This window comes from Bubalus bubalis, chromosome 14 (assembly GCF_019923935.1).
Source record: "Bubalus bubalis isolate 160015118507 breed Murrah chromosome 14, NDDB_SH_1, whole genome shotgun sequence".
In the NCBI taxonomy this organism is placed as follows: Eukaryota; Metazoa; Chordata; class Mammalia; order Artiodactyla; family Bovidae; genus Bubalus; species Bubalus bubalis.
Window position 1 is genome coordinate 19,691,592 of NC_059170.1, and position 27,501 is coordinate 19,719,092.

The 27,501-nt window shown below is 40.4% G+C and overlaps 1 protein-coding gene across 3 annotated transcripts in view; it reads left to right on the forward strand.

The window, feature by feature from the left end:
* The window catches only part of PIGU (phosphatidylinositol glycan anchor biosynthesis class U), a 96,502-nt gene that overhangs the window by 43,097 nt on the left and 25,904 nt on the right, over window positions 1-27,501 (forward strand). For all 3 annotated transcript variants that reach the window (XM_045162624.1, XM_045162625.1, XM_045162626.1), the window contains 2 exons: window positions 5,040-5,137; window positions 23,445-23,599. In XM_045162624.1, coding sequence (XP_045018559.1) covers window positions 5,040-5,137; window positions 23,445-23,599 — 253 coding nt within the window. The remainder of the gene's footprint in view (window positions 1-5,039; window positions 5,138-23,444; window positions 23,600-27,501) is intronic.

Consider the following 27,501-nt stretch of genomic DNA (forward strand, 5'->3'; position numbering starts at 1 on the left):
GACACATGAGAGAAAAATATTAGCAAATTATTAGAAGAGTGTCAGTACTGAATGAGAGAGTTGAATGAGTAAGAAAATGGGCACTGGAATCAGCTGAGTGATCCCATTACTTAACGTGATACATTATCTTTGTTTCTGTACCTTGGTTTCTTCACCTAAAGAGCTTTGACATACAGAGGATAGGTGCCTAGCCCCTAGTAAGTGATGGGTAAATGGTAGCTATACTTGACTATCAGCATCTCTGCTTAGGCCTCATAGAGGAAGTAACATTTCAACTGGTCACTAAAGGATGGGTCTGTACTAGAAGGAGGACAGAGAAGGACAGCTAAGAAATAGCCTGAGAACGGACACAGAAGAATGAAAGGGCATGATGTTTTTAGACATTGGGGAATGATCCAGTGTAGCTGAAGAACAGAGGATGTGTAGGGATGGTGAGAGATGAAGCTCAGGAAAAAAGACCCAGATAGTGAAGGGTCTTTTTAAAAATTAATTATTTGGCTGAGCCAGGACTTAGTTGTGGTGCATAGGATCTTCTATCTTCATAGCTACATGTGGGATCTTTACTTGCAGCGTGGGAACTCTTAGCTGGGGCATGTGGGATCTAGTTCTCTGACCAGGGATCAAACCCGGGCCCCCTGCATTAGGAGTACAGAGTCTTAGCCACTGGACCTCCAGGGAAGTTCTCATTGAAGGGTCTTGTTTGCTGCTAGAATAATCTGATAGATGAAATAGAACCCTGAGAAGTCTTTTAAGAGGGGCTTGTCACAATCTAAACTGCCTTTTAGAAGTTTCCTTCTGGTACTTCTGTACCAGGATGGATTGGATGGGAGGGAGGTGGGGAGATCCCTGAGAAGGAAGAACAACCTGCTAAAAACTGGTGAGAGAAGATGAGAGTGCGAATTGCAGCGATGGCTGTTCCAGAAGTGGGTCAGTGGGGCGTGGTGACTGGTGGAAGGATTGTGAGAGCAGGAGGGTTGAAGAAGAGCTGCAGTGTCCAGAGAGCTGCTGACGCCACATACTGGTACAGGGACTAGCAGAAGGAACAGATTTTTCCTTCCTAATTATTTCATTGAAGGAGAAAGGCTGCTTCTTCCTGATCTTGGAAGCAAGTATTCTAAAACTCACAAATCCATTCTTTAGCTTGGGGCAATTTCTTCTCTCTTGGGCCTTATAAATAGTTAGCTGCTCCAGACAAATAATTACTGATCTTGGGTGCTTAGGGCAGAAGGTGGCTTTGTTTCTTTCACTCCCTGGAGTCTCTTGCGGGAGAGAGGGGGTGAAAGCCATGTGTTTGTTTTCACCACATTTGTAAGAATGAATGGAGTTGAAACATTACCCCTCCTCTGTTAACAGACCCTTGGGCCTCTTCTCACTCCCAGGGCCATTAATCTCTGTAGAAAACAGTGTTAAATTTAAAAGTTCTTGGGACTTCCTTGGTGCTCCAGTGGTTAAGAGTACACCTTCCAGTGCAGGGGACACAGGTTCTATCCCTGATCAGGGAACTAAGATCCCACATTGCCGAGGGGCAACTAAGCCCATGCCACCGCAACTACTGAGCCGATAATGCTCTGCAGCTACAGAGAAGCCTGTTTGCCGCAATGAAAGATCCTGCATGCTGCAACTAAGACCTGACACAGCTAAATTGTTTTTTTTTTTCCCCAAAAGTTCATTCCAGCTTTCCCCCTCTCTTTGCTGGTTTCCCACAAAATATCATTCACCTTTTTGCCCTGGTCAAGGAATTCTGAGTCCCCCTAGCTGTTGGACTCCAGAATAGGACCTTGCCCACCACCACCATCTCCCTATCTTAGAATTGACCCAGTTCTGGTTCTAGCTGTGTGGGGGCCTCTGCTGGTAACATAGCTTGGCTGGGCACAATCTGTCCCTGCTCAGTCATATTTATAAGTACCGTGGATACAGGCCGTCATGCTGGCATTAATCAACAATAGTCCATTCTATTGGAGAAGGCAATGGCACCCCACTCCAGTACTCTTGCCTGGAAAATCCCATGGATGGAGGAGCCTGGTAGGCTGCAGTCCATGGGGTCGCTAAGAGTCAGACACAACTGAGCGACTTCACTTTGACTTTTCACTTTTATGCATTGGAGAAGGAAATGGCAACCCACTCCAGTATTCTTGCCTGGAGAATCCCAGGGATGGGGAAGCCTGGTGGGCTGCCGTCTATGGGGTCGCACAGGGCCAGACACGACTGAAGCGACTTAGCAGCAGCAGCAGCAGCCCATTCTGTAGGGTTCTGTCCTTGGTCTTTTACTTCCAGCTTCCTCTTTTCTCTTCTTTCCACTTTCTTTCAACGAGGAATTGTTTTCAGCTGGTGAGTTTCTTTGGCTTGAGGTGTGGAGCACCCAAAGTTATTTTCTCCATCACTCTCCAGTGAAGTAGTCGCTTTCATAACCCTCCCTCTTCCAAGGTGGCTCTTAGATGTTCCAAGTATAGATCTTCCTTGATTTATAATGAAGTTATGTCCCAGTAAACCCATCACAGGTTGAACATATCCTAAGTCAAAGCTACATTGAGTACACCTCACCTACTGAACATTATAGCTTAGTTTAACCTACCCTACCTTACATGTGCTCAGAACACCTACATGAGCCTACAGTTGGGCAGGCAAAATCATCCAACACAAAGCCTATTTTATAATAAAGTGTTGAATATTCATGCAATTTATTGAATCTGTGCTGAAAGTGAAAAGCAGAATAGTTGAATGGATGCAAGTGTGTTGATTGTTTAACCTCGACATTGAGTGGTTGACTGGGAGCTGCGGCTGCTGCTGCCCACCATCACTAGTCTGGGGAAAAATAATATTCAAAATTAGAAGTATGGTTTCTGCTGAATGCTTATCACTTTTGTACCATAAAAAAAAAAAAAAAACAAAAAAACCCCGCAAGTCAAACCACTATGCGTAGTGGGCAGAAAAGTCCTATGGAACAGCTCCTTCTGTTTATTTCTGGAGCTGAGTTGGCAGAGGGTAAAATTCCCTAGACTGAGTGGAGTGAATAGTTCCTTCTTTTATGAAACACCTTTGAGAGGATGTCTGTTTTCTATTCAGTAAAAATTGACCCCACATTAATAAGAGTGACCACAAGCAATTATTTGATGAAGTATTATCATTGTAGATAGCAGCCTTGGACCATCATTTGATCTCTACTGATTTCTGGGCCATTCTAGAATCTCTGTGGTAAACTAGGTATCTCTAGGTTTGATTTTAGGGTACTTCTTTATCTCAAACCATCTGAAAGGGAATAGCTACTTGGTTTTTAAAAATATATATCAGTTTTTTCTTACATCCATCTAGTTTTTTTAAACTGAAGTATAATTGATTTACAATGTTGTAGTTTGTATCTGCTAATCTCAAACTCCTAACTTAACCCTCTGTCATCCCCTTTCCCTCTTTGGTAACAGTAAGTTTGTTTTCTATGTCTGTGTGTCTTTCTGTTTCATAAATAAGTTCATTTGTGTCATATTTTAGATTCCACATATAAAGGATATCATATGGTGTTTGTCTTTCTAACTTAGTATGATAATCTCTTGGTCCATCCATGTTGCTGCAAATGGCATTATTTCATTCTTATAGCTGAGTAGTATTCTGTTGAGTATATATACCACATCTTCTTTATTTATCTGTTGGTGGACATTTAGGTTGTTTCCATGTCTTGTAAATAGTGCTGCTGTTAATATTGCAGTGCATGTATCTTTTTGAATTAGAGTTTTCTCCAGATACACACCCAGAAGTGGGATTTTTGGATTATATGGCAACTCTATTTTTTAGCATTTTAAGGAACCTCCATACATGTGTTTGTTGGTCATTTGTATGTCTTCTTTGGAGAACTATCTGTATAAGTCTTCTGCTCATTTTTTGATTGGGTTTTATTTTTTTGTTATTAAATTGTGTGAGCTGTTTATATATTTTAGAAATTAATCCCTTGTCAGTTGTATCATTTAGAAATATTTTCTCCCAGTCCGTAGGTTGTCTTTTTGTTTTGTTTATGATTTCCTTTGCTGTACAAAAGCTTATAAATTTGATTAGGTTCTATTTGTTTATTTTTGCTTTCATTTCTATTACCTTGGGAGACAAGATATCCGTTTTTTTTCAGAAGACAAAAACAAAGGATCCTTCTAGGAAGTTTAGAAAATACAGAGAAGCAAAAATGAAAAATCACCATAATCCAACCACTCAGAGGAAAACATTGTGAAATTTGTGGCCTAACCATTTAGGTTTTTTAAAAATATATTTATGTCTTTTTTTTAAAGAGGTTATAGCATGTATCTCTTTTATGATCTTTAATTAATAGAATGGCATATCTCCATGTCATTGAAAATTCTTTATAACATCATATTTAGTAATTCCATAATGGCCCATTTTATGTAGAGAATAGAGAATAGCTGCCCATTTTATGTAGAATATTAATAAAGATAAATATATTTTAATCTGAAAAAATAAAAAGCATATACAAAAGGAAAGGATATTATAAAAATAGTGATGGAGTGTTGCAACAATCAAAAGTATAGGTTTCAGGGACTTCCCTGGTGATTCAGTGGTTAGGGCTCTATGCTTCCACTGAGGGGGTCCAGGTTTGATCCCCGGTTGGGGAACAAAGGTCCTGCATGCTGCCCATTGCGACCCCCCAAAAAAGTATGGGTTTCACAGCTCTGAATCTCATAAGCAATAACTGTAAGCTTAATAAACTGTTTAGTTAAATAGGACATGGGTGTTAACAGACTAGATCTTTTTATTCATCTTTGGGCTGAAGTTTTGTAAAATCTTTCTGGGTCTGAAAATTTTACAAGAAATATACCTGTGGTGTTGTTAAAGGTAAGTGGTTTTGAGTTTCTTGGTTTCCTTTTATTAGAAATTAAGCCAAGAAGTTCTCACTCTTGTGAGTTTGCATACATCTTAGGCACCAAGGAGACATTTGACAGATTATTTGACAGCAGTTATTGGAAGTTTCTTGTTTGGGGGGACTGGCTGAATTGAATCCTAATCTATGTGCCTGGATTAGTCCATGTATTTATTTCTTTTTACAGGTAGTGCCTTCCTCAGTGCTATCTTTCTTGCCTTAGCAACGTACCAGTCTCTGTACCCACTCACCTTGTTTGTCCCAGGACTCCTCTATCTCCTCCAGGTAAGCACTTGCTGGTCAGAAGCCAACACTCAGGTGACCTTTAACACACAGCATGGTCCTTGCTTAGGGGAAAGAAGGGCATGGCACAATAAAGGCTGTGGGACTGCGTCCCCAGTTCACATTTGCTTGTTTCTCCTTGAAAACACAAAGAAACTTGACTAAGTTTAAACAAAGTGAACCCTTGGGTAGCCATTTCCTTCTCCAGGGGATCTTCCTGAGCCAGGGATCGAACCCAGGTCTCCTGCATTGCAGGCAGGTTCTTTATCTGAGCCACCAGGGAACCCCCAATGATCATTATGTTCTAATTATACATATCATTGCAAATGTATCAGTGTATTTCATTTTTATATTTGTAATTGGGATCCTTGCATTCTTTTTTTTTTTTTTTTTTTGCCTAATATTCACAGATCCTTCTCTGAGCCCATTTCTTTCACTTTTTTTGTATAACAACACTGCCTTTGTAAGGTTCTTATGAATTTAATGTTGTGGGTGTACCTGATGCAATGCCTGGACCATAGTGGGAGACCAGTAGTTTAGTTGAAGAATGCAAACTGCTAATATTTACTGAGAACTTACTACTTGTTGGTCACTATGCTGAGCACTCTCCAGGCATCATCTCATTTCAACCACAGAAGAACTTAACAGGTCGGTCATATTATAAGCTGTGTATTCATCTACTAGTAATGATATTAGACACATACATTGCAGCTAGAATGTATGGCAGTTTAATCACTTGCCTGAGGTCACATGGCCAGCAAGTGACTGCTGAGATGTGAGCTTGGGCAGAGCCTGCTCTTAAGCATCTGTCTTTTCTACTCAAGTAAGAATATACACATCTCCTCAAGAGCAAGTAGCTGCTTACAGGTCCTGCATGGTTCCAAATCCATTCTTAGAAGGAAACATTTCATGAAAGGGTATGGAGGGCAATGCCATGATTCAAACCAAGAAATGTCTGTTTTCAGAACCCTTGTTCTTAATTATAAAATTTCTGTGCAACTGTTGCTGAAACTGAGTGTGTACCTCCGTTTGCTGAAATAGGCCATGTGTGCTTGTCCTTTTAAGTGACTTCCTCATGTATCTTTTGGCTGATGTGTACAGTGGCACATGGTTAGCTTAGTCTTTCTCCTATTTGGAGAATTTGAGAGCTGCCCTAGTTGTCACTAATATTAGACATTTAATTTCCTTAAGGTGTGTTTTTCCAGCTAAATTTTTGGCACCAAAAGTGTGAGAAATTTTATAGTTTTTTTATGCAAGACCACACTGCTCACCAGAAATCTGGAGCCAATCTGTGGGGCCACCATCAGCGTCTAAAGTGAACCACTTCCTCCCAGGCCACCAGCACTGGCTTTTCAAATTCGATTGATGATTGTTAGTTTAATAGCTATATCATCATCCTGTGAAGTTATTTTACTTTGACTTGCTTTCTAGCTTCTTGTAGAAAGCAGACATCTTCTTACATAACAGTATGTTGTTGGTTATTTCCTTTCTTGCTTCATATTTACAGTTTATTCTTTAGAATATCTGAGCACCACAAAGAATGCATGCAACCAGAATTTCTGTACAACTATTTATCAAATTAATACTATAAAAATATATTTACTGAGACACATGAACTGACCAAAAAATTTTAAGTGGCTTGTTAAGCCAAATACTAAATACTATGTTATGTAAAATAGCTCTTATTTAAAACTCAAGGAAATTCCGTCCTGACAACAATGGACAGTGTGGCTGAGTCATGAAATCTAGCTACTCAAGCAGTCACTTTGTTTAGCCCCTCCCTCCACAAATATGGACTGAGCATCCGGAGTCAGTATGCTAGACACTCTGGGAGACTCTGCAGATAAAAAGCCTTTAATAAAGGTTACTGAGCAGGAAGTCCTATAGGAAGACAGCTCTGGCAGCAGCCTGGGTTGGATTGGAGTGAGGAGGAGCTGAGGTTGGGAAGAGTTTGGCCATCGTATTAGGTCGAGTCAGAGGGCTTGACTAGGGGCCCAGATCAATGTAATGGGAAATGGAGAGATGAGGGACTAGATGCAGAATTCTAGGAGGTAGAATTGGCTGTGTGGCAGCTCTGTATATGTGGTGAACAGGACTGGAAAGAGTGAGATAAACTACAGGACCCATTTATGTATACTATATTTATGTGTTTTTATCTAAGTATATGAAGTGGCCTTGAAAGGCAGTAGGGCCTTGTGAGGCACAGTAGTACATTTGGAAAATCAGTCCAGTGACATCCGGGAAATAAACCCACTTGTTTAAATATGGGGGAAGGTGGGAACCATAAGCAGCCCAGGATAAGGCAGGTCCAGGACAGCCTGAGATGCCTCAAGTGAGTTGAGTTCCTGTGGATCACTGTGTTTAGGCTACATACTGAATGGCCACCTAGTGGGGAGCTGTAGCAAAGCTGTAAGCATCATATGGGTAGTTAGACCTGATAGTCTTAAAAATCCTTTCATCCCCCTAATTGAATTGGATTTGATAACCACAGGAAAGTGATACATCTGCTCTTGAGGTTATATTTTTCTAGAGTTTTTAAAGCCCTCTATAGACACATACATCCATCTAGGGGAGATTATGTCATTTATGTGAGAGCACAGGCTCGACTGGTACATCTTAATGGATGGAGAGCAAAATAGTATTGAAGACTAATGGGGAACTTCCTTTGGTCGTCCAGTGGTTAAGACTTTACACTTCCAAAGCAGGGGACCCAGATTCAGTCCCTCATCAGGGAACTAGATCCCACACACTGCAACTAAGACCCATGCAGCCAAATAAATAAAAATAATATTATTTATTTATTTTTAATTGGAGGATAATTGCTTTGCAATGTTGTGTTGGTTTCTGCCATGTATCGACATGAATCAGCCATAGGTATACACATGTCTCTTCCCTCTTGAACCTCCCTCCCATCTCCCACCTGATCCCACCCCCTCTTGATTGTCACAGAGCAAGGGTTTGAGCTCCCTGCATCATACAGCAAATTCCCACTGGCTGTCTATTTTACATATGGTAGTGTATATGTTACCAAATACAGGCTCTTGGTTCATCCACCTCACTGGAACTGACTCAAATCTATTCATTTTTATGGCTGGGTAATATTCCATTGTATGTATGTACCACAACTTCTTTATCCATTCATTCGATGATGGACATCTAGGTTGCTTTCATGGCCTGGCTATTGTAAATAGTACTACAGTGAACACTGGGGTACATGTGTCTTTAAGAATGGTTTTCTCAGGGTATATGCCCAGTACTGGGATTGCTGGGTCATATGATAGTTTTATTTCTAGTTTCTTTAAAGAACTCTCCATACTGTTCTCCATAGTGACTCTTATCAATTTACATTCCCACCAGCAGTGCAAGAGGAGTCCATTTTCTCCACATCCTCTCCAGCATTTATTGTTTGTAGATGTTTTGATGCTGGCCATTCTGACTGGTGTGAGGTCATGGTCATCATTGTAGTTTTGATTTGCATTGCTCTAATAGTGGGCAGTGTTGAGCACCTTTTCATGTGTTTATCAGCCGTCTGTACATCTTCTTTGAGGAAATGTCTGTTTAGGTCTTCTGCCCAGTTTTTGATTGAGTTGTTTGTTTTAATAATAATTTTTAAAACGTGACTAAATTTATTATATTCTGAGTATCAAAAGAATAATTACTGCAAATAATTGTAAAACACTGAAGAAAAGTCTCTGTGTCTATAGTGATGCTCAGAAAAAGGGGGAAGAGAAAAAAATGCACGTGCCATCATTAAATATGGCTCTTTTATTAATTTTTTTTACTCTGAAAATCAATACTTAGAAGAAAAAAACTAAGCAATTACCCTTTCTTCTTAAAATGAGCTATAATTCTTCCCTAGTTAATGAAGGAAAGTTCTTTACAGAAAACTGCCAGCTTATAACTGCAGAAGGAAGGCTAGAATGGGTAATCATCAGTGAAATGATTAAATCTAGCAAAGATCATCATTGGATGCTAAAATCATTAGATGAAAGATTTTTTGGAGAACAGAGTATTTGCATTCTCATGGTGCCATAATAGTACCCCCTCCTACCTCTAAATTATTGGCTAAAAGCAAAGGGAAAATTGAATCTTTACAAAGGAGTGCTGTGGCAGTCGCCACCTTAACCGGGTAACCCAGCTCAGCATCACTTATGGTGAAATGGCTTGACATGATGTGCTTCATGATGTGACCAGTTCAGAGCACACAGCATCAGCTCCAAGGTATTTTTACCCAGAATGTTTACTTCGATTAAGCCTTTAGATATGACTTCTGATTTTTAGGAAGTACAAGAGCAGAAAAGTGAAAGAAAGTGAAGTTGCTCAGTCGTGTCCGACTCTGCGACCCCATGGACTGTAGCCTACCAGGCTCCTCAGTCCATGGAATTTTCCAGGCAAGAGTACTGGAGTGGGTTGCCATTTCCTTCTCCAGGGGATCTTCCTGACCCAGGTCTCCCACATTGCAGGCAGACACTTTACTGTCTGAGCCACAAGAGCAGAAGCACAAGTTAAATGATACTATCATTTAAACAATGGAAGGAAATACTCGACCAACAAAATATAGGACAATCAAAATATAGAGATATAGACAGCTGGTCTACATCTCTTCAAAAAGTCAATGTCATAAAAAAGAAAAAGTGAAGGGACTGTTCTAGATGAAAGAAACAGTAATTGACTGAAATGGGTGAGTCTTGATTGAACTCTGGTTTGGAAAAAATAGTTATAAAAGATGTTTGGAGTATATTCAGAATATTTTTGAAGATAGATTAGATATTAGGTGAATATAGGAAATTGTTGATTTCTTGGATTGAGAAGAGTATTATAGTATATAGGAGCATGTCCTTGTTTTTAGAAGCTATTTGCAGGAATATTTGGGGGAGAAATGTCATGTGTAGGAAATTCATACACACAGAAAAGTTTATATATAGCAGGGTATTAATATTTAATCTAGATGACAGCCATATGGTTGCTTATTGTATTATTTTTTCAACTTTTCTGTGTGAGAATTTTATAATGCAAAGGAGAGACATTAGAATATAGGCTCTGAAGTTGGCTTGGCTTGGCTTCTGATAAGCTCTGTGACCCTGGGAAGTGACTTCTTAACTTCTGTATGTCTCAGTTTCCTCGTCTGTAAAATGTGGATAATACAGTAGTAGCTACTGCAAAGGGTTAATACATGTCTAGTATGTAGAACAGAGTATGACATGAGTTCAATAGATATTAGTTATGGTTATTAGTATTTAAATGTTCTTAGAAAGGACATGGTCACCAGTGTGGAGATATGTGAGGTGATAGGGAGAAGAGAGGGCTTCCCTGGTAGCTCAGGAATCTGCCTGCAATGCAGGAGACCCCAGTTTGATTCCTGGGTCGGGAAGATCCCCTGGAGAAAGGATAGGCCACCCACTGCAGTATTCTTGGGCTTCTCTGGTGGCTCAGACAGTAAGAATCCACCTGCAATGAGGGAGACCTGGGTTTGATCCCTGGGTTGGGAGGATCCCCTGGAGGAGTGCGCAACCCACTCCAGTATTCTTGCCTAGAGAATCCCCACGGGCAGAGGAGCATGGCAGGCTACAGTCTATGGGGTCGCAAAGAGTCAGACATGATTGAGCAACTAAGCACAGCACAGGGAGAAGAGAAAATAATTCATTTTTTAGAGTCAAAAGAACTGTAAGCATTAGTTTGAAATTACACCTTTGACACTGCAAATCTGCCTCCATCCTGCTGGTCGTATTTCTAGAGGGTACAAGAGGCAGGTGGTGGACATGCTCATGTCTGATCAGTGCCAGAGGCAAAGCTGTTTTTCCCTTTCCTACATGAGATGCAGAGAGGCTTCATGATCAAAGGCAGGGGATGCTGCAGCTGGCTCCCTGGTGAGTCACTTCTGAGAATGGTAGTTTGAGCCCATCTGGTCCCTTCTCCCAACTTTACTCTTCTCTGACCTTGGCTTAGGGCCTAGTTTCCAAATTAGAGAAAAGCTTAAAATGTTATGCTCTAATCGCATGCAGAAGAAAACAGCCCTAGAGCACCCAGGAACAAGAGGCTGCAGTGAAGGATGGGCCAAGTGCACAGGACCTCAAGGCTGAAGCTGTGAAGCCGACAGAGGGAGGTTCCTGGTGCAGTCAGGGAAGTTTCTATTCCCTTCCTTCTTTTTGCTTGGGATTCCTTAGAGCGTTTGAGGTCCTTATTTTCTTTGAAAGGGTATAACAGAAACCAGGGTGAAATAACCTTCTGAGTGTTCTTATGGTTTTTGCTTTAATCTGATCTGACCCCTGGAGGCAGAAATGGCAACCCCACTCCAGTATTCTTGCTTGAAAAATCCCATGGACAGAGGAGCCTGGCGGGCTACAGTTCATGGAGACGCAAAGAGTTGGACACGGCAGAGCCACTGAGCATGCATGCATGCAATCTGACCTCTCTTGTCTTTGAACTGAAAAATTAACCCTGTGATTTCTATATTTCTGGAGCTTGGAGCAGATCACGTGGCACTGGCTTGTACTAAAGAAGCCAAAGCCAACCAGGTCTTTCTTAATAACAGGGCACTTCCCCAGGATTTCTGCAGGGCCTTGTTTAGAATTTTCGCCTCTTACTCCTCCTTTCCCAGCCAGTTTCTGTTCATTCTCCTGCTTCCAGGAGAGTGACCAAGGCAGAGGTGGCAGTGTTCTTAGCTTCCTTTCTTTTTGGAACAGGTGAAAATGAGGGTAAGGGGTTGATCATGAATTTGCAATAAACTTTTTACCAGTTTTATTGCCTCTAATATACCTAATCATGTAAAATATATCTTCTGGGTCTCAGCCTGAGATTTCAATAGCTTAGATATAAAGACTTTTGTTAGATTTCAGTTCTCTTTGAGAGTTTTGTTTTTTCTGATTACTGATTTTTTCCTTTTTTCACCATGTCCTAGAAAGAAAATAGTTTCTGTATAGAAAAATGCCTTTCTCCCTGTACTTTAGAGAGTTAATGGGGAGGGCAATAATTATACATTTCTCCCCTTCCTTATTATAGTTTGGCTTTTCCTGAAGCAATCTGAGAATTCTCTTACTTCTCTAAATATTTTTACATGTTAGCAACGATGTGACTTCTGGGATATAATGACACACTGGTTTAATTTTTCAGGTTAAAGGTATACATAGCCCATGGACCACATCTGTCCCACAGATGTGTTTTATGTAACCTTAGTGTTTAATTCTATTATTCATTGTCATTATTTTTAAAATTCATGTTAAAATGTATATTTCTGGCTCCTTTTAAAAAATTGGAAGATCTGGCTTTTAGTTTACTGCCTTAGTTTTCCACAGTCCATATGCTTCATCTCTATTACACTTCACTCATTTGTTACATGCCTGGCTTCTCTAGGTATTTGAGTATGTGTGTTTATATTCACTGAAAGATCTAGAAACAATGACCAACCCAGTATCAGTGATTATCCTTGACGCTCAGATTGTAATCTTACTATTTTTAGCCCCTGAAAGAAACTAGGGTTTCTTAGAGTAATGGCTGACTTTAGGTTGAGGGCAGGAAGTGTGCAGGATAATCCTGGAACACTGTGTTATCAGAAAACAAGGAAACTGCCAAAGACTCTTGTGGAATCTAAAAAAATAGTACAAATGAATGTATATGCAAAACAGAAACAGACCCACAGATAACAGAAGACAAACTTGAGGTTACTAAAGGGGTAGAGGGAAGTGGGGAGGGAAAAATTAAGGGCATGAGATTAACAGATATGAACTACTACATTTAAAATAGATAAGCAATAAAGATATACTGTATAGCACAGGGAATTATACTTAATATCTTGTAATAACCTATAATGGAATATAATCTGCAGAAATACTGAATCACTATGATGTCCACCTAAAACTAGCACAATATTGTAAATCAACTGTACTTAAATTTAAAAATTTGATGTAACTTTTTTTAATGAGCAAGATTAAAGTATAAAAGCATGCACATTTAGATGGAAAGCTGTTAAGAAATACAAGGAAGTGAGTACTATAAAAACCAGGAAAAATTGTTACTTTGAGGGAAGAGGGGATTCTGGTTGGGACAGGGCACAGAGAGAAACTTAGGGAGTGACATGAAGTCTCTGTCTCTCTCGACCTCATGAACGTTTGCTTGATAATCATTCACTAAGTTTTATATTGGTTTTATGTATTATGTATTTTACTTTTACAGTGAAAAGTTTTAAAAAGTTGATCAGAATGTTTAGGTCACCACCCTTTCAACCCTTCCTACTTACGTACTTTTCACTTTAAGGTAGCGTTTGCTACTGAGCAAGATAGGTGAGTAAAAGGAATGCTCATTTGTTCACAGAGAAATTTGTAGTGTGGACCTCTAGATTAAGTTTGGCTGGAGTATTTATAAATAACAAGCTATCAAAGGATTGCCTGAGTTTCTTTTTTCAAAAATTTTAGGTATGCCTTGATTTAATGTAACAGAAGTAGTTCTAAAAGATGACTTAATCTTTAAGCAAGGCAAGTTTTTAAAAATAGACTCAGTAAATATTCCACATTATATTTTCAGAGCTCTGTTCACTAAAGCAAACCTGATTCTAAGACCAAGTGTTAAAAAATTATACCTAAAATTTAATACACATAATCACAGATTTGCCAGGGGCAAGGAGGGGATCATTTCCTACTCTTAACAACAATAGCACTTTAGGTCCAATAAAGCACTGAGAATATGGTAGCAAGCAAAAACTGGGAGGCTCTCATGGGATTCACCAAGTTAGACAAGCCTCATATGTTGGGTATATGCTTCAGAGGTCTACAAAGAGAGCCACTTTGAACAGTCTGATTCAGTTCTTCATGGCATTCTCACTTCCCAGCTTATTTCTTTTTAAATGTCATTTAGCAGGTAGGAAAGGTTTTTGTTTGTTTTGTTTTGTTTTTCTTCCATGGGTTGTGGTTTCTTCCCTCCCTCCCTTTCTTTCTTCTAGGCTAGATGGCAGTATTTTTCAGGGAGAAGAGAAGATCAAAATTATCAAAGGCAGGTAGAAGTCTAGAAGGGAACTCAGAACCTAGGCGGCTTACTCTTTAAATGTGTCTATGTATGCCTCTTCTTTGTTGAATTATTTTCCATCCCCAGAAATGTACTATTTTCTGAAAACTTTGTTCTTTTGGTGCAGCATTGTCAATAGAACCTTTTGTGATGATGGATATATTGTATATTTGTATACTGTCAACATAGTAGTCAGGAGCCTCATGTGGCAATTGAACACCTGCAGTGTGCTAGTGAGACTGAGAAACTGAATTTTTAATTTTAATTAATTTCCATTAATTTAAATTTAAATAATCACATGTGACCAGGGGACAGCACAGTTTTAAGGTAAGAGTAACCCAGTGGTTAGGACTCTGAGTTCCCATTGTAGGGGACACAGGGATTTGATACCTGGCAGGGGTGGGGGACTAATAGTCTGCATTAAAAAAAAAAAAAAGAGTAGAGCTAAGTATGTGCAAGCTTAGAGAGCAGCCATAGGGATGATCCATTTCCTTTCCTCTCATGTTTGTTAACACTAATGTTATCTCTGTTCTCTTGACTGACTTCCCATTCTCCTTAAAGTCATTACCATGGAGTTATATATGATGTCTTTATAACTTGTCTTAAAATACTTCTGCATAGGCCATCTGACATTGTACATGTGCCAGTTAGTTTCAGCCTCAACTTTAGGGGCAGTGAGTTACTTTGAAGAAGCATCCATGCACTGTGGTACTCAACTAGCTTTGATCAGAAAGGCCGTGCTCCACAAGTGGCTGCCATCCCTGCTTCCATTGCTTGAGCTGCACCTTCGCTGATGACGGCACAGTTAATGTCAAAGCAGATTGGATTTTTGTTGGTGAGATTAGTGGAATATCAGAAGTAGGCACTCATAGGTGAAATCGAAATATTCAAAAGAAGTGGAATGGACTAAAACATTTTAGATACTTCCTATATTTGCATGAGGAGGAAATAAGAATCTAGGAAAATCTGTAACTTCTTCCATTGGAGATGGTGCCTGAGGCTTAGTTCCTAACTGATCCTGTGTCTAGCTTTCTCTAGATAACATTTCTGGTTACCTAATGCGACCCTAAGGGCAACAGAAGCTTATCTCTGGGATATTGTCACTTCTGCCTTGAGTGAACCTTCCTTGCAAGTGGTGATTGGAACAACTGAGAGGGGAGAGAGCTGGGACTTAATCAGCCTTCTGCAGTGGTTTGTGTGAACTGTTGTGTGCTTGCTTGCTAATGGATATTTGTTTAATAAATGTTGCTAAGGGTGCCAGAATCTAGGCTGAAACTTGCTTTCTTTGTGGTAAGATCCTAGAGGAGGAGCTTAACCCTTACACATCTGAAACTTTTTTCAAGGCAACTGTCAAGAACCTATGAGTAATAACCAAAATGGCCACTGAATTGCATGCTTGAAGTAGTTAAACGTGTAGTACCATATGTTTAAGGTATACAGTACAGAGATTGAATCGCATACATCATGAAATGATTACCATAATACGTTTAGTAAACATCATCATCTCATACAGATACAAAAGAAAAAAATTTTTTTCCCTTGTGATGAGAACTTTTAGGATTTACTCCCTTAACAACTTTCTTATACAACATCCAGTAGTGTTAATTATATTTATCATGTTGTACATTACATCCCTAGGACTTATTTATCTTATAACCGGAAGTTTGTACCTTTTGACTATCTTCATCTAGTTCTCCCTTCCCTATTCCCCACTCTGGTGACCACAAATCTGATCTCTTTTGCTATGAGTTTGTTTTTTTGTTTGTTTTTGAAGTATAATTGACCTACAACACTATGTTAGTCCCTGGTCCACAGCATAGTGTTTCAATATTTCTATACATTACAAAATGATTATCATGGCCGTTTGTTTGTTAGTTGTATACCCTGCTAACTTCACTGAATTATCTTATTGTTTGTTATTTTTATCATGAGTAGTTGTTGCATGTATCTAGATACTGATCTTAGTTATTTAAGCTGTTTGTGATGCACTATCAATAGCTTTCGTTATCTTAACTAACCTTACATTTTTGTAATAAACCCAACCTAGTACTCTTGCCTGGAAAATCCCATGGATGGAGGAGCCTGGTAGGCTGCAGTCCATGGGGTTGCTAAGAGTCGGACACGACTGAGTGACTTCACTTTCACTTTTCACTTTCATGCATTGGAGGAGGAAATGGCAACCCACTCCAGTGTTCTTGCCTGGAGAATCCCAGGGACGGCGGGGCCTTGTGGTTGCTGTCTGTGGGGCCGCACAGAGTCGGACACGACTGAAGTGACTTAGCAGCAGCAGCAGCAGTCATAATACTACGTTATGGTAATCGTTTTCATGTGTTGCTGAATTAGACAATATTGCACTTAGCATTTTTGCTTTTGTGTTGGTAGTTGATTTTAGTAGCAAGGTTATATTTGCTGTGAAAACGTTAATGTAAGATTAGAATCACCTGCTTCTTGAATGTTGGTAGAATTTTCCTGTAAAACTAGCTTGGCCTGCTCTTTTTTTTTTTAATGGGAAAAAATTTCATTGCTAATCCATTTTCTTAAATGGTTATAGGACCATTCAAATATTCAATTTCTTCTGAAATTGTTTTTTTTCCCCCAATTTTTTATTTCATGCTTTCAGGAAATTTGTAAGAGAGTGTAATAAAGACCTTTTATTTTTGAATTCTCTAGTTACCATTTGTCTAACTCTTTGTAGATGTATAGATTTCTTTTCCTTTTTTTTTTTTTCCTGACCTGTTTGCAGGGAAGTTACAAATAAGACATATCAGTCCTAAATACTCAGTCAATAACTAACTCTTAAGAACTAGAGCATTCTTCTATGTAATCATAGTACTATTAGCACACCCAAGATTAGCTTTCAAAGATTAATATTATCTAATGTATACATTCAGATTCCCCAGTTTATTCATGACTTACAGCATTTTGGGGGAGAAGTGGGTTCAAGATCTAGTCAAGAGTCATTGTCATTTCCTTTATCGCTACCTTTTTATTTTTTTAATAACACCAGCATTTCAAGTGAACCATTTGAATTATTTATATTCCATAGACTGTGTCTATTTTGCATGTTTTTAAATACATTGGCATACTTTTAAAATAATTTTTATTTATTATTTTTGGCTGCTCTGGGCCTTCATTGTTGCCCACAGGCTTCCTCTAGTTGCAGGGAGAGGGGGCTACTCTTCATTGAGGTGGTGCTTGGGCTTCTCATTGCAGTGGCTTCTTTTGTTGTGGAGCACAGGCTCTAGAGTATGGGCTCAGTAGTTGTAGCACATGGGTTTAGTTGCTCCGCGGAATGTGGAATCTTCCTGGATCAGGGATCGAACCCATGTCCCCTGCATTGGCAAGTGGATTCTTATCCACTGTGCCTTCAGGGAAGTGCCTGTTATTAGCATACTTTTTAATATTTATTAATCCTGGTGCAGCCATAGATATGTCTCCTTTTACATTCCTATATTGTTTATTTGTTGTTTCTTTTCTTTGGTTTATCTTATCAGAGACTAATCAGTCTAATTAGTCATTTCTAAAAGCTGACTTTTGGCTTCTTGAGTCCTTAGATGTTTCAGCTTTGGTTTCAGACAAATGTAGGAAGGTGGATATCACAATATATCAAGTTACATGAATTTTTTGGTTTTCCAGTATATAATAAAAGTTATGTTTATACTATCTGTAGTCTATTAAGAGTACAATAGCATTATGTCTAAAAATATGTACATATCTTAATTTTAAAATATTTCATTGAGATTTCCCTGGCTGTCCAGTGGTTAATATTCCATGCTTCCATTGCAGAGGGCCCAAGTTCGATCCCTGGTCAGGAAACTAAGATCCCACAGGCTGCAGCATGGGCCAAAAAAAGAAATCTTTATTGCTAAAATATGCAAACCATCATCTGAGCCTTCAGTGAATCAGTGTTTTTGCTATGTAAGATATTGATGGCTGCAGACTGATCAGGGTTATGGTTGCTAAAGCTGGGGGTGAATTGACAGTTTCCCTTCCCTGGTGGCTTAGAGGTTAAAGCGTATACCTGCAATGCAGGAGACCTGGGTTCCATCCCTGGGTCGGGAAGATCCCCTGGAGAAGGAAATGGCAACCCACTCTAGTATTCTTGCCTGGAGAATCCCATGAATGGAGGAGCCTGGTGGGCTACAGTCCATGGGGTCGCAAAGAGTTGGACACGACTGAGCGACTTAACTTTAACTTTTAAAACAAGACAACAAAGGAAGTTTGGCAACAAACATCAGTTGACTAATACTTTCACAAGCAATTACTCTGTATGCAATGTTGTTTGATAACGTTTTATCCACAGTAGAACTTCTTTCAAAATTGAAGTCAGTTCTCTCAAACCTTGCTGCTGCTTTATCAACTAAGTTTATATAATATTCTAAGTCTTTATTGTCATTTCAGTATTCTTTACAGCATCTTCACCAGGAGTAGATTCAGTCTCGAGAAACCACTTTCTTTGCTCATCCATGAGAAACAGCTCCTAATCTGATCAAGTTTTATCATGAGATTGCAGCAGTTCAGTCTCATCTTCAGGCTCCACTTCTAGTTGTCTTGCTGTTTCTACCGCCTCTGCAGTTACTTTCTCTACTGAAGACCTGAAGGCCTCTAAGTCCTCCATGGGGGTTGGAGTCAGCTTCTTCCAGACTCCTATCAATTTTAATATTTTGACCTCCCCATGAATCTTGAATATTCTTACTGATCTAGAATCCTTTCCAGATGGTTTTCAATTCACTTTGCCCAGATCCAAAAGAGAAGTCACTATCTGTGGCAGTTATAGACTTACAAAATGGTTTTCTTTTTTTAAAAGTAATTTTAGTTACTTATTTTAATTTTTGGCTATGCTGGGTCTTCATTGCTATGTGGATATTTCTCTAGTTGGCAGCTAGCGGATCTCTCTCTACTTGTGGTACTCAGGCTTCTTACTGGGCGCTCAGGCTTCTTCTCTTCTCCTCACCTAGAGCCTGCAGAGCATGGGCTCTAGGTGTGCAGGGTGCAGTAGTTGCAGCTCCTGGGCTCTGGAGTACAGGCTCAGTAGTTGTGGCACATGGGATTAGTTGCTTCATGGCATGTGGCATCTTCCCGGACCAGAGATTGAACCCGTGTGTCTCCTGCATTGGCAGGCAGATTCTTTGCCACTGAGTCACCAGGGAAGCCCCCAAAATGTATTTCTTATATAATAAGATTTGAAAGTTGAAATGACTCCTTGATCCATGGGATGCAAAATGAATGTGTGGTGAAAGTGAAAGTCACTCAGTTGTGTCCAGCTCTTTGTGACCCCATGGACTATACAGTCCAAGAAATTCTCCAGGCCAGAATACTGGAGTGGGTAGCCATTCCCTTCTCCAGGGGATCTTCCCAACCCAGGTCTCCCACATTGTGGGAAGATTCTTTACTGCCTGAGCCACCAGGGAAGCCCAAGGATACTGGAGTGAGTAGCCTATCCCTTCTCCAGTGGATCTTCCCAACCCAGGAATCGAACCGGGATCTCCTGCATTGCAGGCAGATTCTTTACCAACTACCAGAAAAGCCCCATGCATGTGTGTTAGCAGGTATGAAAAGAACATTAATCTCATTGTTCATCTCCATCAGAGCTCTTGGATGACCAGGTACATTGTCAATGAGCAGTAATATTTTGAAAGGAAACCTTTTTTTTTTTTTCAGAGCAATAGGTCTCAACATTTTAAGTAGGCTTAAAATATTCAGTAAACCATGTTGTAGAGATGTGCTGTCATCCAGTCTTTGTGTTTCCATTAGTAGAAAGAGTGTTTGCAAAGTCAATTTAGAATCATTTTTAAGGGCCCTAGGATTTGAGGAATGGTAGATGAACATTGGCTTCAACTTAGTCACCAGCTGCATTGGCCCCTAATGAGAGCTGGCCTGATCTTTGAAGCTTTGGAGCCAGGCATTTTCTCCTCCTCTGAATGTCCTAGATGGCATCTTCCTGCAGTTTAAGTCTGTTTCGTCTACGTTGAAAATCTGTTGTTCAGTGTAGCCACCTTTGTTAATTCTCTTAGGTAGATCTTTCTGGATGACTTGTTGGAGCTTCTACATCAACACTTATGGCTTCACCTTGCACTTCTGTGTTACAGAGATGGACTTCTCTTCTTAAACTTCAGGAACCAATCTCTGCTAGCTTCAAACTTTTCTTCTACAGGTTTGACTCCTCTCTTAGCCTTCATAGGATTAAAGAGAGTTGGGCCTTGCTCTGGATAACGCTTTGGCTTAAGGCAATGTTGTGGCTGGTCTCCACATCAGCAATAAGGCTGTTTTGCATTCTTATAATTCATGTGTTCACTGGAGTAGTGCTTTTCATTCCTTTCAAGAACTGTACCTTTGGATATACAGCTTGGCTAACTGTTCGGTGCAAAAGGCCTAGCTTTCACCCTATCCCAGCTTTTGATGTACCTTCCTTAATAATTTGTCCCTTTTGATTGTGGCTCAGCTGGTAAAGAATCTGCCTGCAGTGCGAGAGACCTGGGTTCAATCCCTGGGTTGGGAAGATCCCATGGAGAAGGGAAAGGCTACCCACTTCAGTATTCTGGCCTAGAGAATTCCATGGACTATACAGTTCATGGATCGCAAAGAGTTGGACAAGACTGAGCGACTTTCACTTTTGATTTTAAGTAAGAAACCTGCAATGCTTCTTTTGACTTGAACACTTAAAGGCCATTGTAGGGTTATTAGTTGGCTTAATTTTGATATTATTATGTCTCAGGGGAATAGGGAGGCCTGAGAAGAGGGAGAGAAGTGGGAACAGTTGGTGAGCGGAGCAATCAGAATACACACAACATTTATCAGTTAAGTTAGCCTCTTGTATGAGTGTGTAGTTCATTGTTCACCTAGACAGTTACAGTAGTAACATCAAAGACCCCTGATCACAGATCTCCATAACAAACATAATAATGATGAAAAAGTTTGAAATTTTGCAAGAATTGCCGAATGTGACACAGAGACACAAAGTGAGCAAATGCTTTTGGATAAATGGTGCCCATAGGGTTGCCATAGACCTTCAGTTTGTGATAAACAGTATCTGTGAAATCTATGAAGTGCAGTAAGCCAAAGCACAATAAAGAAAATGAAGTATGCCTGTGTCGTAACTTTGTTTTCTATTTCCACAGATTCTACTCTTACCTTTATTATTTCCTTCCTTCTTTTGAAGTTTATTCTGTTCTTTTTCTAAAATCTTAAAATGGATGTTTGTTTATTTTCAGCCTTGTATTCAATAATTCCCTGGTGGTCCAGTGGCTAGGACTTCATGTTTCCACTGTGGGGGGACACAGGTTCAATCCCTGGTCAGGGAACTGAGATCTTATAAGCCACGCTGTGCAACCACACACACACACAAAGTTTATATGGTTGTGTTTCCCTCAGAGCACTGTTTTACCTACATAAGATATTTTCATAACCATTAATTTCTAATATCAAAGCTTTCTATTATCATTCCTTCTTTGACTCCTGAGTTATTTACAAAAGTGTTTAAAATTTTCCTAATGTGTTTTTAGATTACCTTTTTATTAATGATTTTGACCAGTTACATTATGGTCAGAGAATGGGGTCTGTATGGTATAGATTCTTTATTTAAAGTTTGTTGATACTGCTTTGGGGCCTGATTAAGGTATGTGGTCTTTTTTTTTATAAGCTGTGTCAGGTCTTAGTTGCGGCGTGTGGGACATTTGTTGTGCTGTGCAGGACCTTTCATTGCCGCACATGGACTCTCTAGTTGTGCCTCACAGGCTCAGTAGTTGCGGTGCTTGGGCTTAGATGCTCTGTGGCATGTGGAATCCTAGCTCTGTGACCAGGGATTGAACCCGCATCCCCTGCATTGCAAGGTGGATTCTTAACCACTGGACCACCAGGGAAGTCCTTGTGGTCAGTTTTTACTAATCCCCCAAAATGTTTTATGAAGAAGGCAATGGCAACCCACTCCAGTACTCTTGCCTAGAAAATCCCATGGACAGAGGAACCTGGTAGGCTGCAGTCCATGGGGTCTCTAAGAGTTGGACACAACTGAGCGACTTCACTTTCACTTTTCACTTTCATGTATTGGAGAAGGAAATGGCAACCCACTCCAGTGTTCTTGCCTGGAGAATCCCAGGGGCAGGGGAGCCTGGTGGGCTGCCGTCTATGGGGTCACACAGAGTCGGACACAACTGAAGTGACTTAGCAGCAGCAGCAGCAAAATATTTTAAATGAATGTGATTTCTCTAAGCATGTTGTTTTATATAAATGTATTTTTTAATACCTCTTTGTTTATTTGGATCTTTAATGTCCATCAGCAATATTTTATAGTTTATATATTACATATTTTATAGTGTGCATACCTTGTACTTAATATTTGTTAATTTTATTTTTAAGTATTTTTCTCTTTTACACTATAATGAATGGAATTGTCTGCTTAATTTCAATTTTGAATTGCATGTTAAAGTATATAGGAATGCAGTTGATCTGGGTATATTAATCTGTTAGTATGGGATGTTACATTAATTGATTTTTCAGGTGTTAAATCAACTGTGGTGGACATAATCTTAATGTGGCCTCCATGATCTCTACATACTAATGTTAATCACAATCCCTTTGAGTATGATCAAAACCAGTGACTTGCTTCTGATAAATAGAATACTGTAAATATGACTCAATGTAAGGAATTATAAATTTGTTTTGTAAGATCTTAGATGAACAAGTTCATGAAGTGTGCTGTTCATATTTCTATTTCATTATGATTTTTGTCTATTAGATCTACCAGTTATCCACTGATGGTGGATTTGTGTATTTTTCCTCTGTAACTCTGTCCATGTTTGTTCTATATATTTTGAGATTGTGTTATTAGGTACATACAAGTTTAGAATGGTAGTATCTTTCTGATGACACTTTTATCATGATAGAACATCTTTATCTCTACAATACTTTTTATGTTAAAGTCTATTTTATCTGGTAACAATAACCAAACGAATTTTCTTTTGATTAGTGTTTACCTGGGCTCAGAAGGTAAAGAATCTGCCTGCAAGTTGGGAAACCTGGGTTCAATCCCAGTTTCAGGAAGATCCCCTGGAGAAGGGAATGGCTACCCACTCCAGTATTCTTGCCTGGAGAATTCCATGGACAGAGGAGCCTGTCAGACTACAGTCCATGGGGTTGCAAAGAGTCAGACATGACTGAGTGACTAACATTTTCACTTTACCTAACATATCTTTTCAGTCCTTATATTTTTCACCTATTCTGTATCCTGTGTTTTTTTGTGGGAAGGATCTTAAAGTTGACTCATAACTGCTCTTTGTCTTTGAGATCCTTAAGTGTACCATTCTGCCTTCTCTCCTAGCGGCAGTACATACCTGTGAAAGTGAAGAGCAAAGCCTTTTGGATCTTCTCTTGGGAGTATGCCATGATGTATATGGGAAGTCTAGTGGTAGTTGTTTGCCTCTCCTTCTTCCTTCTCAGTTCCTGGGATTTCATCCCTGCAGTCTATGGCTTCATGTAAGTAATGCCCCCATTAGAAAACTCTGGAAGCTAATTTAGTTTTCACAGCTCCATCTGGAATCAGAGGGAAAACAAGCAGAGGCCACATCTAGAGCAGTGGTCCTCACATTGGTGTGCACCAGAATCACCGCAGGACTTGAACACCCAGGTTGCTGGGCCCCACCTCCATAGGTTCTGATTAAGTAAGTCTGGGGTAAGTGAAAGGTTGTTGCTGAGCCGTGAAAGACATCAGGATTCTTGGCCTCCAGAGGAGAGGAATTCAATCCGGGGCCAGTGATGAGGCTTGATCGCTCAGAGCTCTTGTGTAATAAAGTTTTATTAAAGTATAAAAGAGATAGAGAAAGCTTCTGACATAGACGTCAGAAGGGGGCAGAAAGAGTGCCTCCCTGCTAGCCTTTAGCACTCTTGCCTGGAAAATCCCATGGACAGAGGAGCCTAGTGGGCTGCAGTCCATGGGGTCGCTAAGAGTCGGACACAACTGAGCGACTTCACTTTCACCTTTATGCATTGGAGAAGGAAATGGCAACCCACTCCAGTGTTCTTGCCTGGAGAATCCCAGGGACGGGGGAGCCTGGTGGGCTGCCGTCTATGGGGTCACAGAGTCAGACACGACTAGAGCGACTTAGCAGCAGCAGCAGTATATACCTATCAGCAAGCTGTTAATTAGAGAAAGGAGATGTCTCAAAACTCAGAGTGGCACCAGGCCCCTCACCCACAACATCCATTTTGAGATAACATTGGCACCAGGTGAGTCATCCTGGGCCACAGAACGATTGACATGAATCTTGAAGAAAGGCAGGTTTCCAGGTAAATAGATTCATTAACATAGATTAGGAGAACAATTTTATGAGTAAAACATACTGGTTTGTCAAGTTGGTTCTGAGTCTTAGGCGGAACCAACTTGAAGACAGAGTCTAGGGTAAATACATAGTTCATTAACATAGCTTAAGAAAAACATTTCCATAAGAAATACACATTGGTTAGCTCAAGGTTTGAGAAAAGTTAAGTTCAGGAGGAACCAGGTGTTGTCATGGCAACGCAGAATTTTAAGAGAAACTTCCTTTTAATTTTGTATAGAGAAGGGAAAAAAAGCTGACACTTGTAGTTTGTTTCCTCCTGCTGGTTAAGACAGAAATAAAAACACGTCTGACACTTGCAGCCTGTTTCCTCTGCTTGGAGACCCCTGGCCTTCCTGCCTGTTACCCTCTCATTAGGACCCCAGAATTTGCATATCTATAGATATAAATTTTCAGGTGGTATGATGCTGCCAATCTGAGGAACACACTTCAAGAACCACTGGTTTAATCTAAGTCAATTAAAGAACACTCTCTGGGAACATCCAAAGCACTTATCAGCCTCGAACTAGAAGGTTTTGATTCAGTCCCAAACAGGAATGGATGTATTTATTCCTCTATTGCAAAAGGGTCTCCAACAGTTTTAAAATAAAGCCACCTTCCATATGTCAAGGGACTTCCGTGGTGGCTTAGATGGTAAAGAATCCACCTGCAAAGTAGGAGACCTAGGTTTGATCTCTGGATAGGGAAGATCCCCTGGAGAAGAAGAATACCACTCCAATATTCTTTCCTGGAGAATTCCATGGACAGAGGAGGGGTGGGCTGCAGTCCGTGGGGTCACAGAGAGTTGGACATGACTGAGTGACTTAGTACTTTCCATATGTCAAACTTATAGAGAAAATCAAAATGGGTTTGCAAGATGAATTCTGCAGATATTTCCAGATATCCTCTCTGTGATCTGCTGAGGAGGATACCTGCTCAGGCCTGAAGGAACTCACAGCCCAGAGGATCATGGACACTTAACCCCACCAGGGTGGGAAGGAGGTCTGTGGCTGGCTTCCCTTTGGGATTCTGAGCTGCTTATTTGTGTTCAATCCTGGCTGAGCCTAACAGTGACTTAATAACCTTCAGTTTCTCATGCTCTGCCTCCTATAAGAGTTTGTAATGCCTGATGAAAAACTTTTCCTAGTTTTCTGCTGGTGCACAGATTGTGTTCTTTACCTCATTTCACAGAAAAGGAAATACAGTTACAGCAAGAAGCAAAGACTTGCCTAGGTGGAGGCCTTCTTCAGTGAAATCTGACCATGAATCATGGTCTTGTCTGAAATCTGACCATGAACCATAGCCTCTGTCTTCCATTCCATGCTTCCCTTGTGCTTTTAAAACTGAATTCTGAAAGAGACGGGAATACCAGACCACCTGAGCTGCCTCTTGAGAAATCTGTATGCAGGTCAGGAAGCAACAGTTAGAACTGGACATGGAACAACAGACTGGTTCCAAATAGGAAAAGGAGTACGTCAAGGCTGTATATTGTCACCCTGTTTATTTAACTTATATGCAGAGTACACCATGAGAAACGCTGGACTGGAAGAAACACAAGCTGGAATCAAGATTACTGGGAGAAATATCAATAACCTCAGATATGCAGATGACACCACCCTTATGGCAGAAAGTGAAGAGGAACTCAAAAGCCTCTTGATGAAAGTGAAAGAGGAGAGTGAAAAAGTTGGCTTAAAGCTCAACATTCAGAAAACGAAGATCATGGCATCTGGTCCCATCACTTCATGGGAAATAGATGGGAAAACAGTGGAAACTGTCAGACTTTATTTTTTTGGGCTCCAAAATCACTGCAAATTTCATGGTGACTGCAGCCATGAAATTAAAAGACACTTCCTCCTTGGAAGGAAAGTTATGACCAACCTAGATAGCATATTCAAAAGCAGAGACATTACTTTGCCAACAAAGGTCTGTCCAGTCAAGGCTATGGTTTTTCTTGTGGTCATGTATGGATGTGAGAGTTGGACTGTGAAGAAGGCTAAGTGCCGAAGAATTGATGCTTTTGAACTGTGGTGTTGGAGAAAACTCTTGAGAGTCCCTTGGCCTGCAAGGAGATCCAAACAGTCCATTCTGAAGGAGATCAGCCAGCGCTGGGATTTCTTTGGAAGGAATGATGCTAAAGCTGAAACTCCAGTACTTTGGCCACCTCATGCGAAGAGTTGAATCATTGGAAAAGACTCTGATGCTGGGAGGGATTGGGGCAGGAGGAGAAGAGGACGACAGAGGATGAGATGGCTGGATGGCATCACTGACTCGATGGATGTGAGTCTGAGTGAACTCCGGGAGTTGGTGATGGACAGGGAGGCCTGGCGTGCTGCGATTCATGGGGTCGCAAAGAGTCGGACACGACTGAGCGACTGAACTGAATTGACATCCGTTTCAACCCCATATGTATGTTTTTAATGTTATGTTAGATTTTTAGAACAGCCAGAATTGTAACCCATCTTTATCTTATATCACCAGACAAAAAGTTTTCCAGTTAAACCCCATTTCTCCAGCAAGGTCTGGGATCATTGCTAGAACCTGGCAGTGGTTCTTTGGACCCCTGGAAGTCTCACTTCTGTGTGAGGAACTCAGTCTTCTGGCTCCTGCTGTATGCATCTGGAGAAAGAATGGGCAGTAACAGGATCTTTGAGCTTTTCCCCTAGACAAATCCTTAGAATGCTCAAAATAGGTTAGAGGAACATATTTCAAACCCATTCCTCTTTTGCGACAGTGCTAGGTATCTCCTGGTTTTGAGCATACGTATCTGGGGCAGGAAAAGAAGGGGCTGGTTTTTTGATTTCTAGCATGAATCCCTGCCTTGTTTCAGATCTCTGCTGCATGCCAGAGTTTGGCTCAGGTGATCCTTTTTATGGGTTATTTGTCTCTGGGTCTCTGCCCCTTGTTTTTGTTAATTACCTATATCCGGGGTGCCCAGAGAGCCCCTCACATCCTGATCTCCGTGGAGACAGAGTCTTCCTTGACTGCCCAACAGTGACCAAAACCTTCAGGAGAAAAGCAGGTCAAAGCAGGTTGTTTCTAACTTGGTTCTGTTTTTTCTCTCCC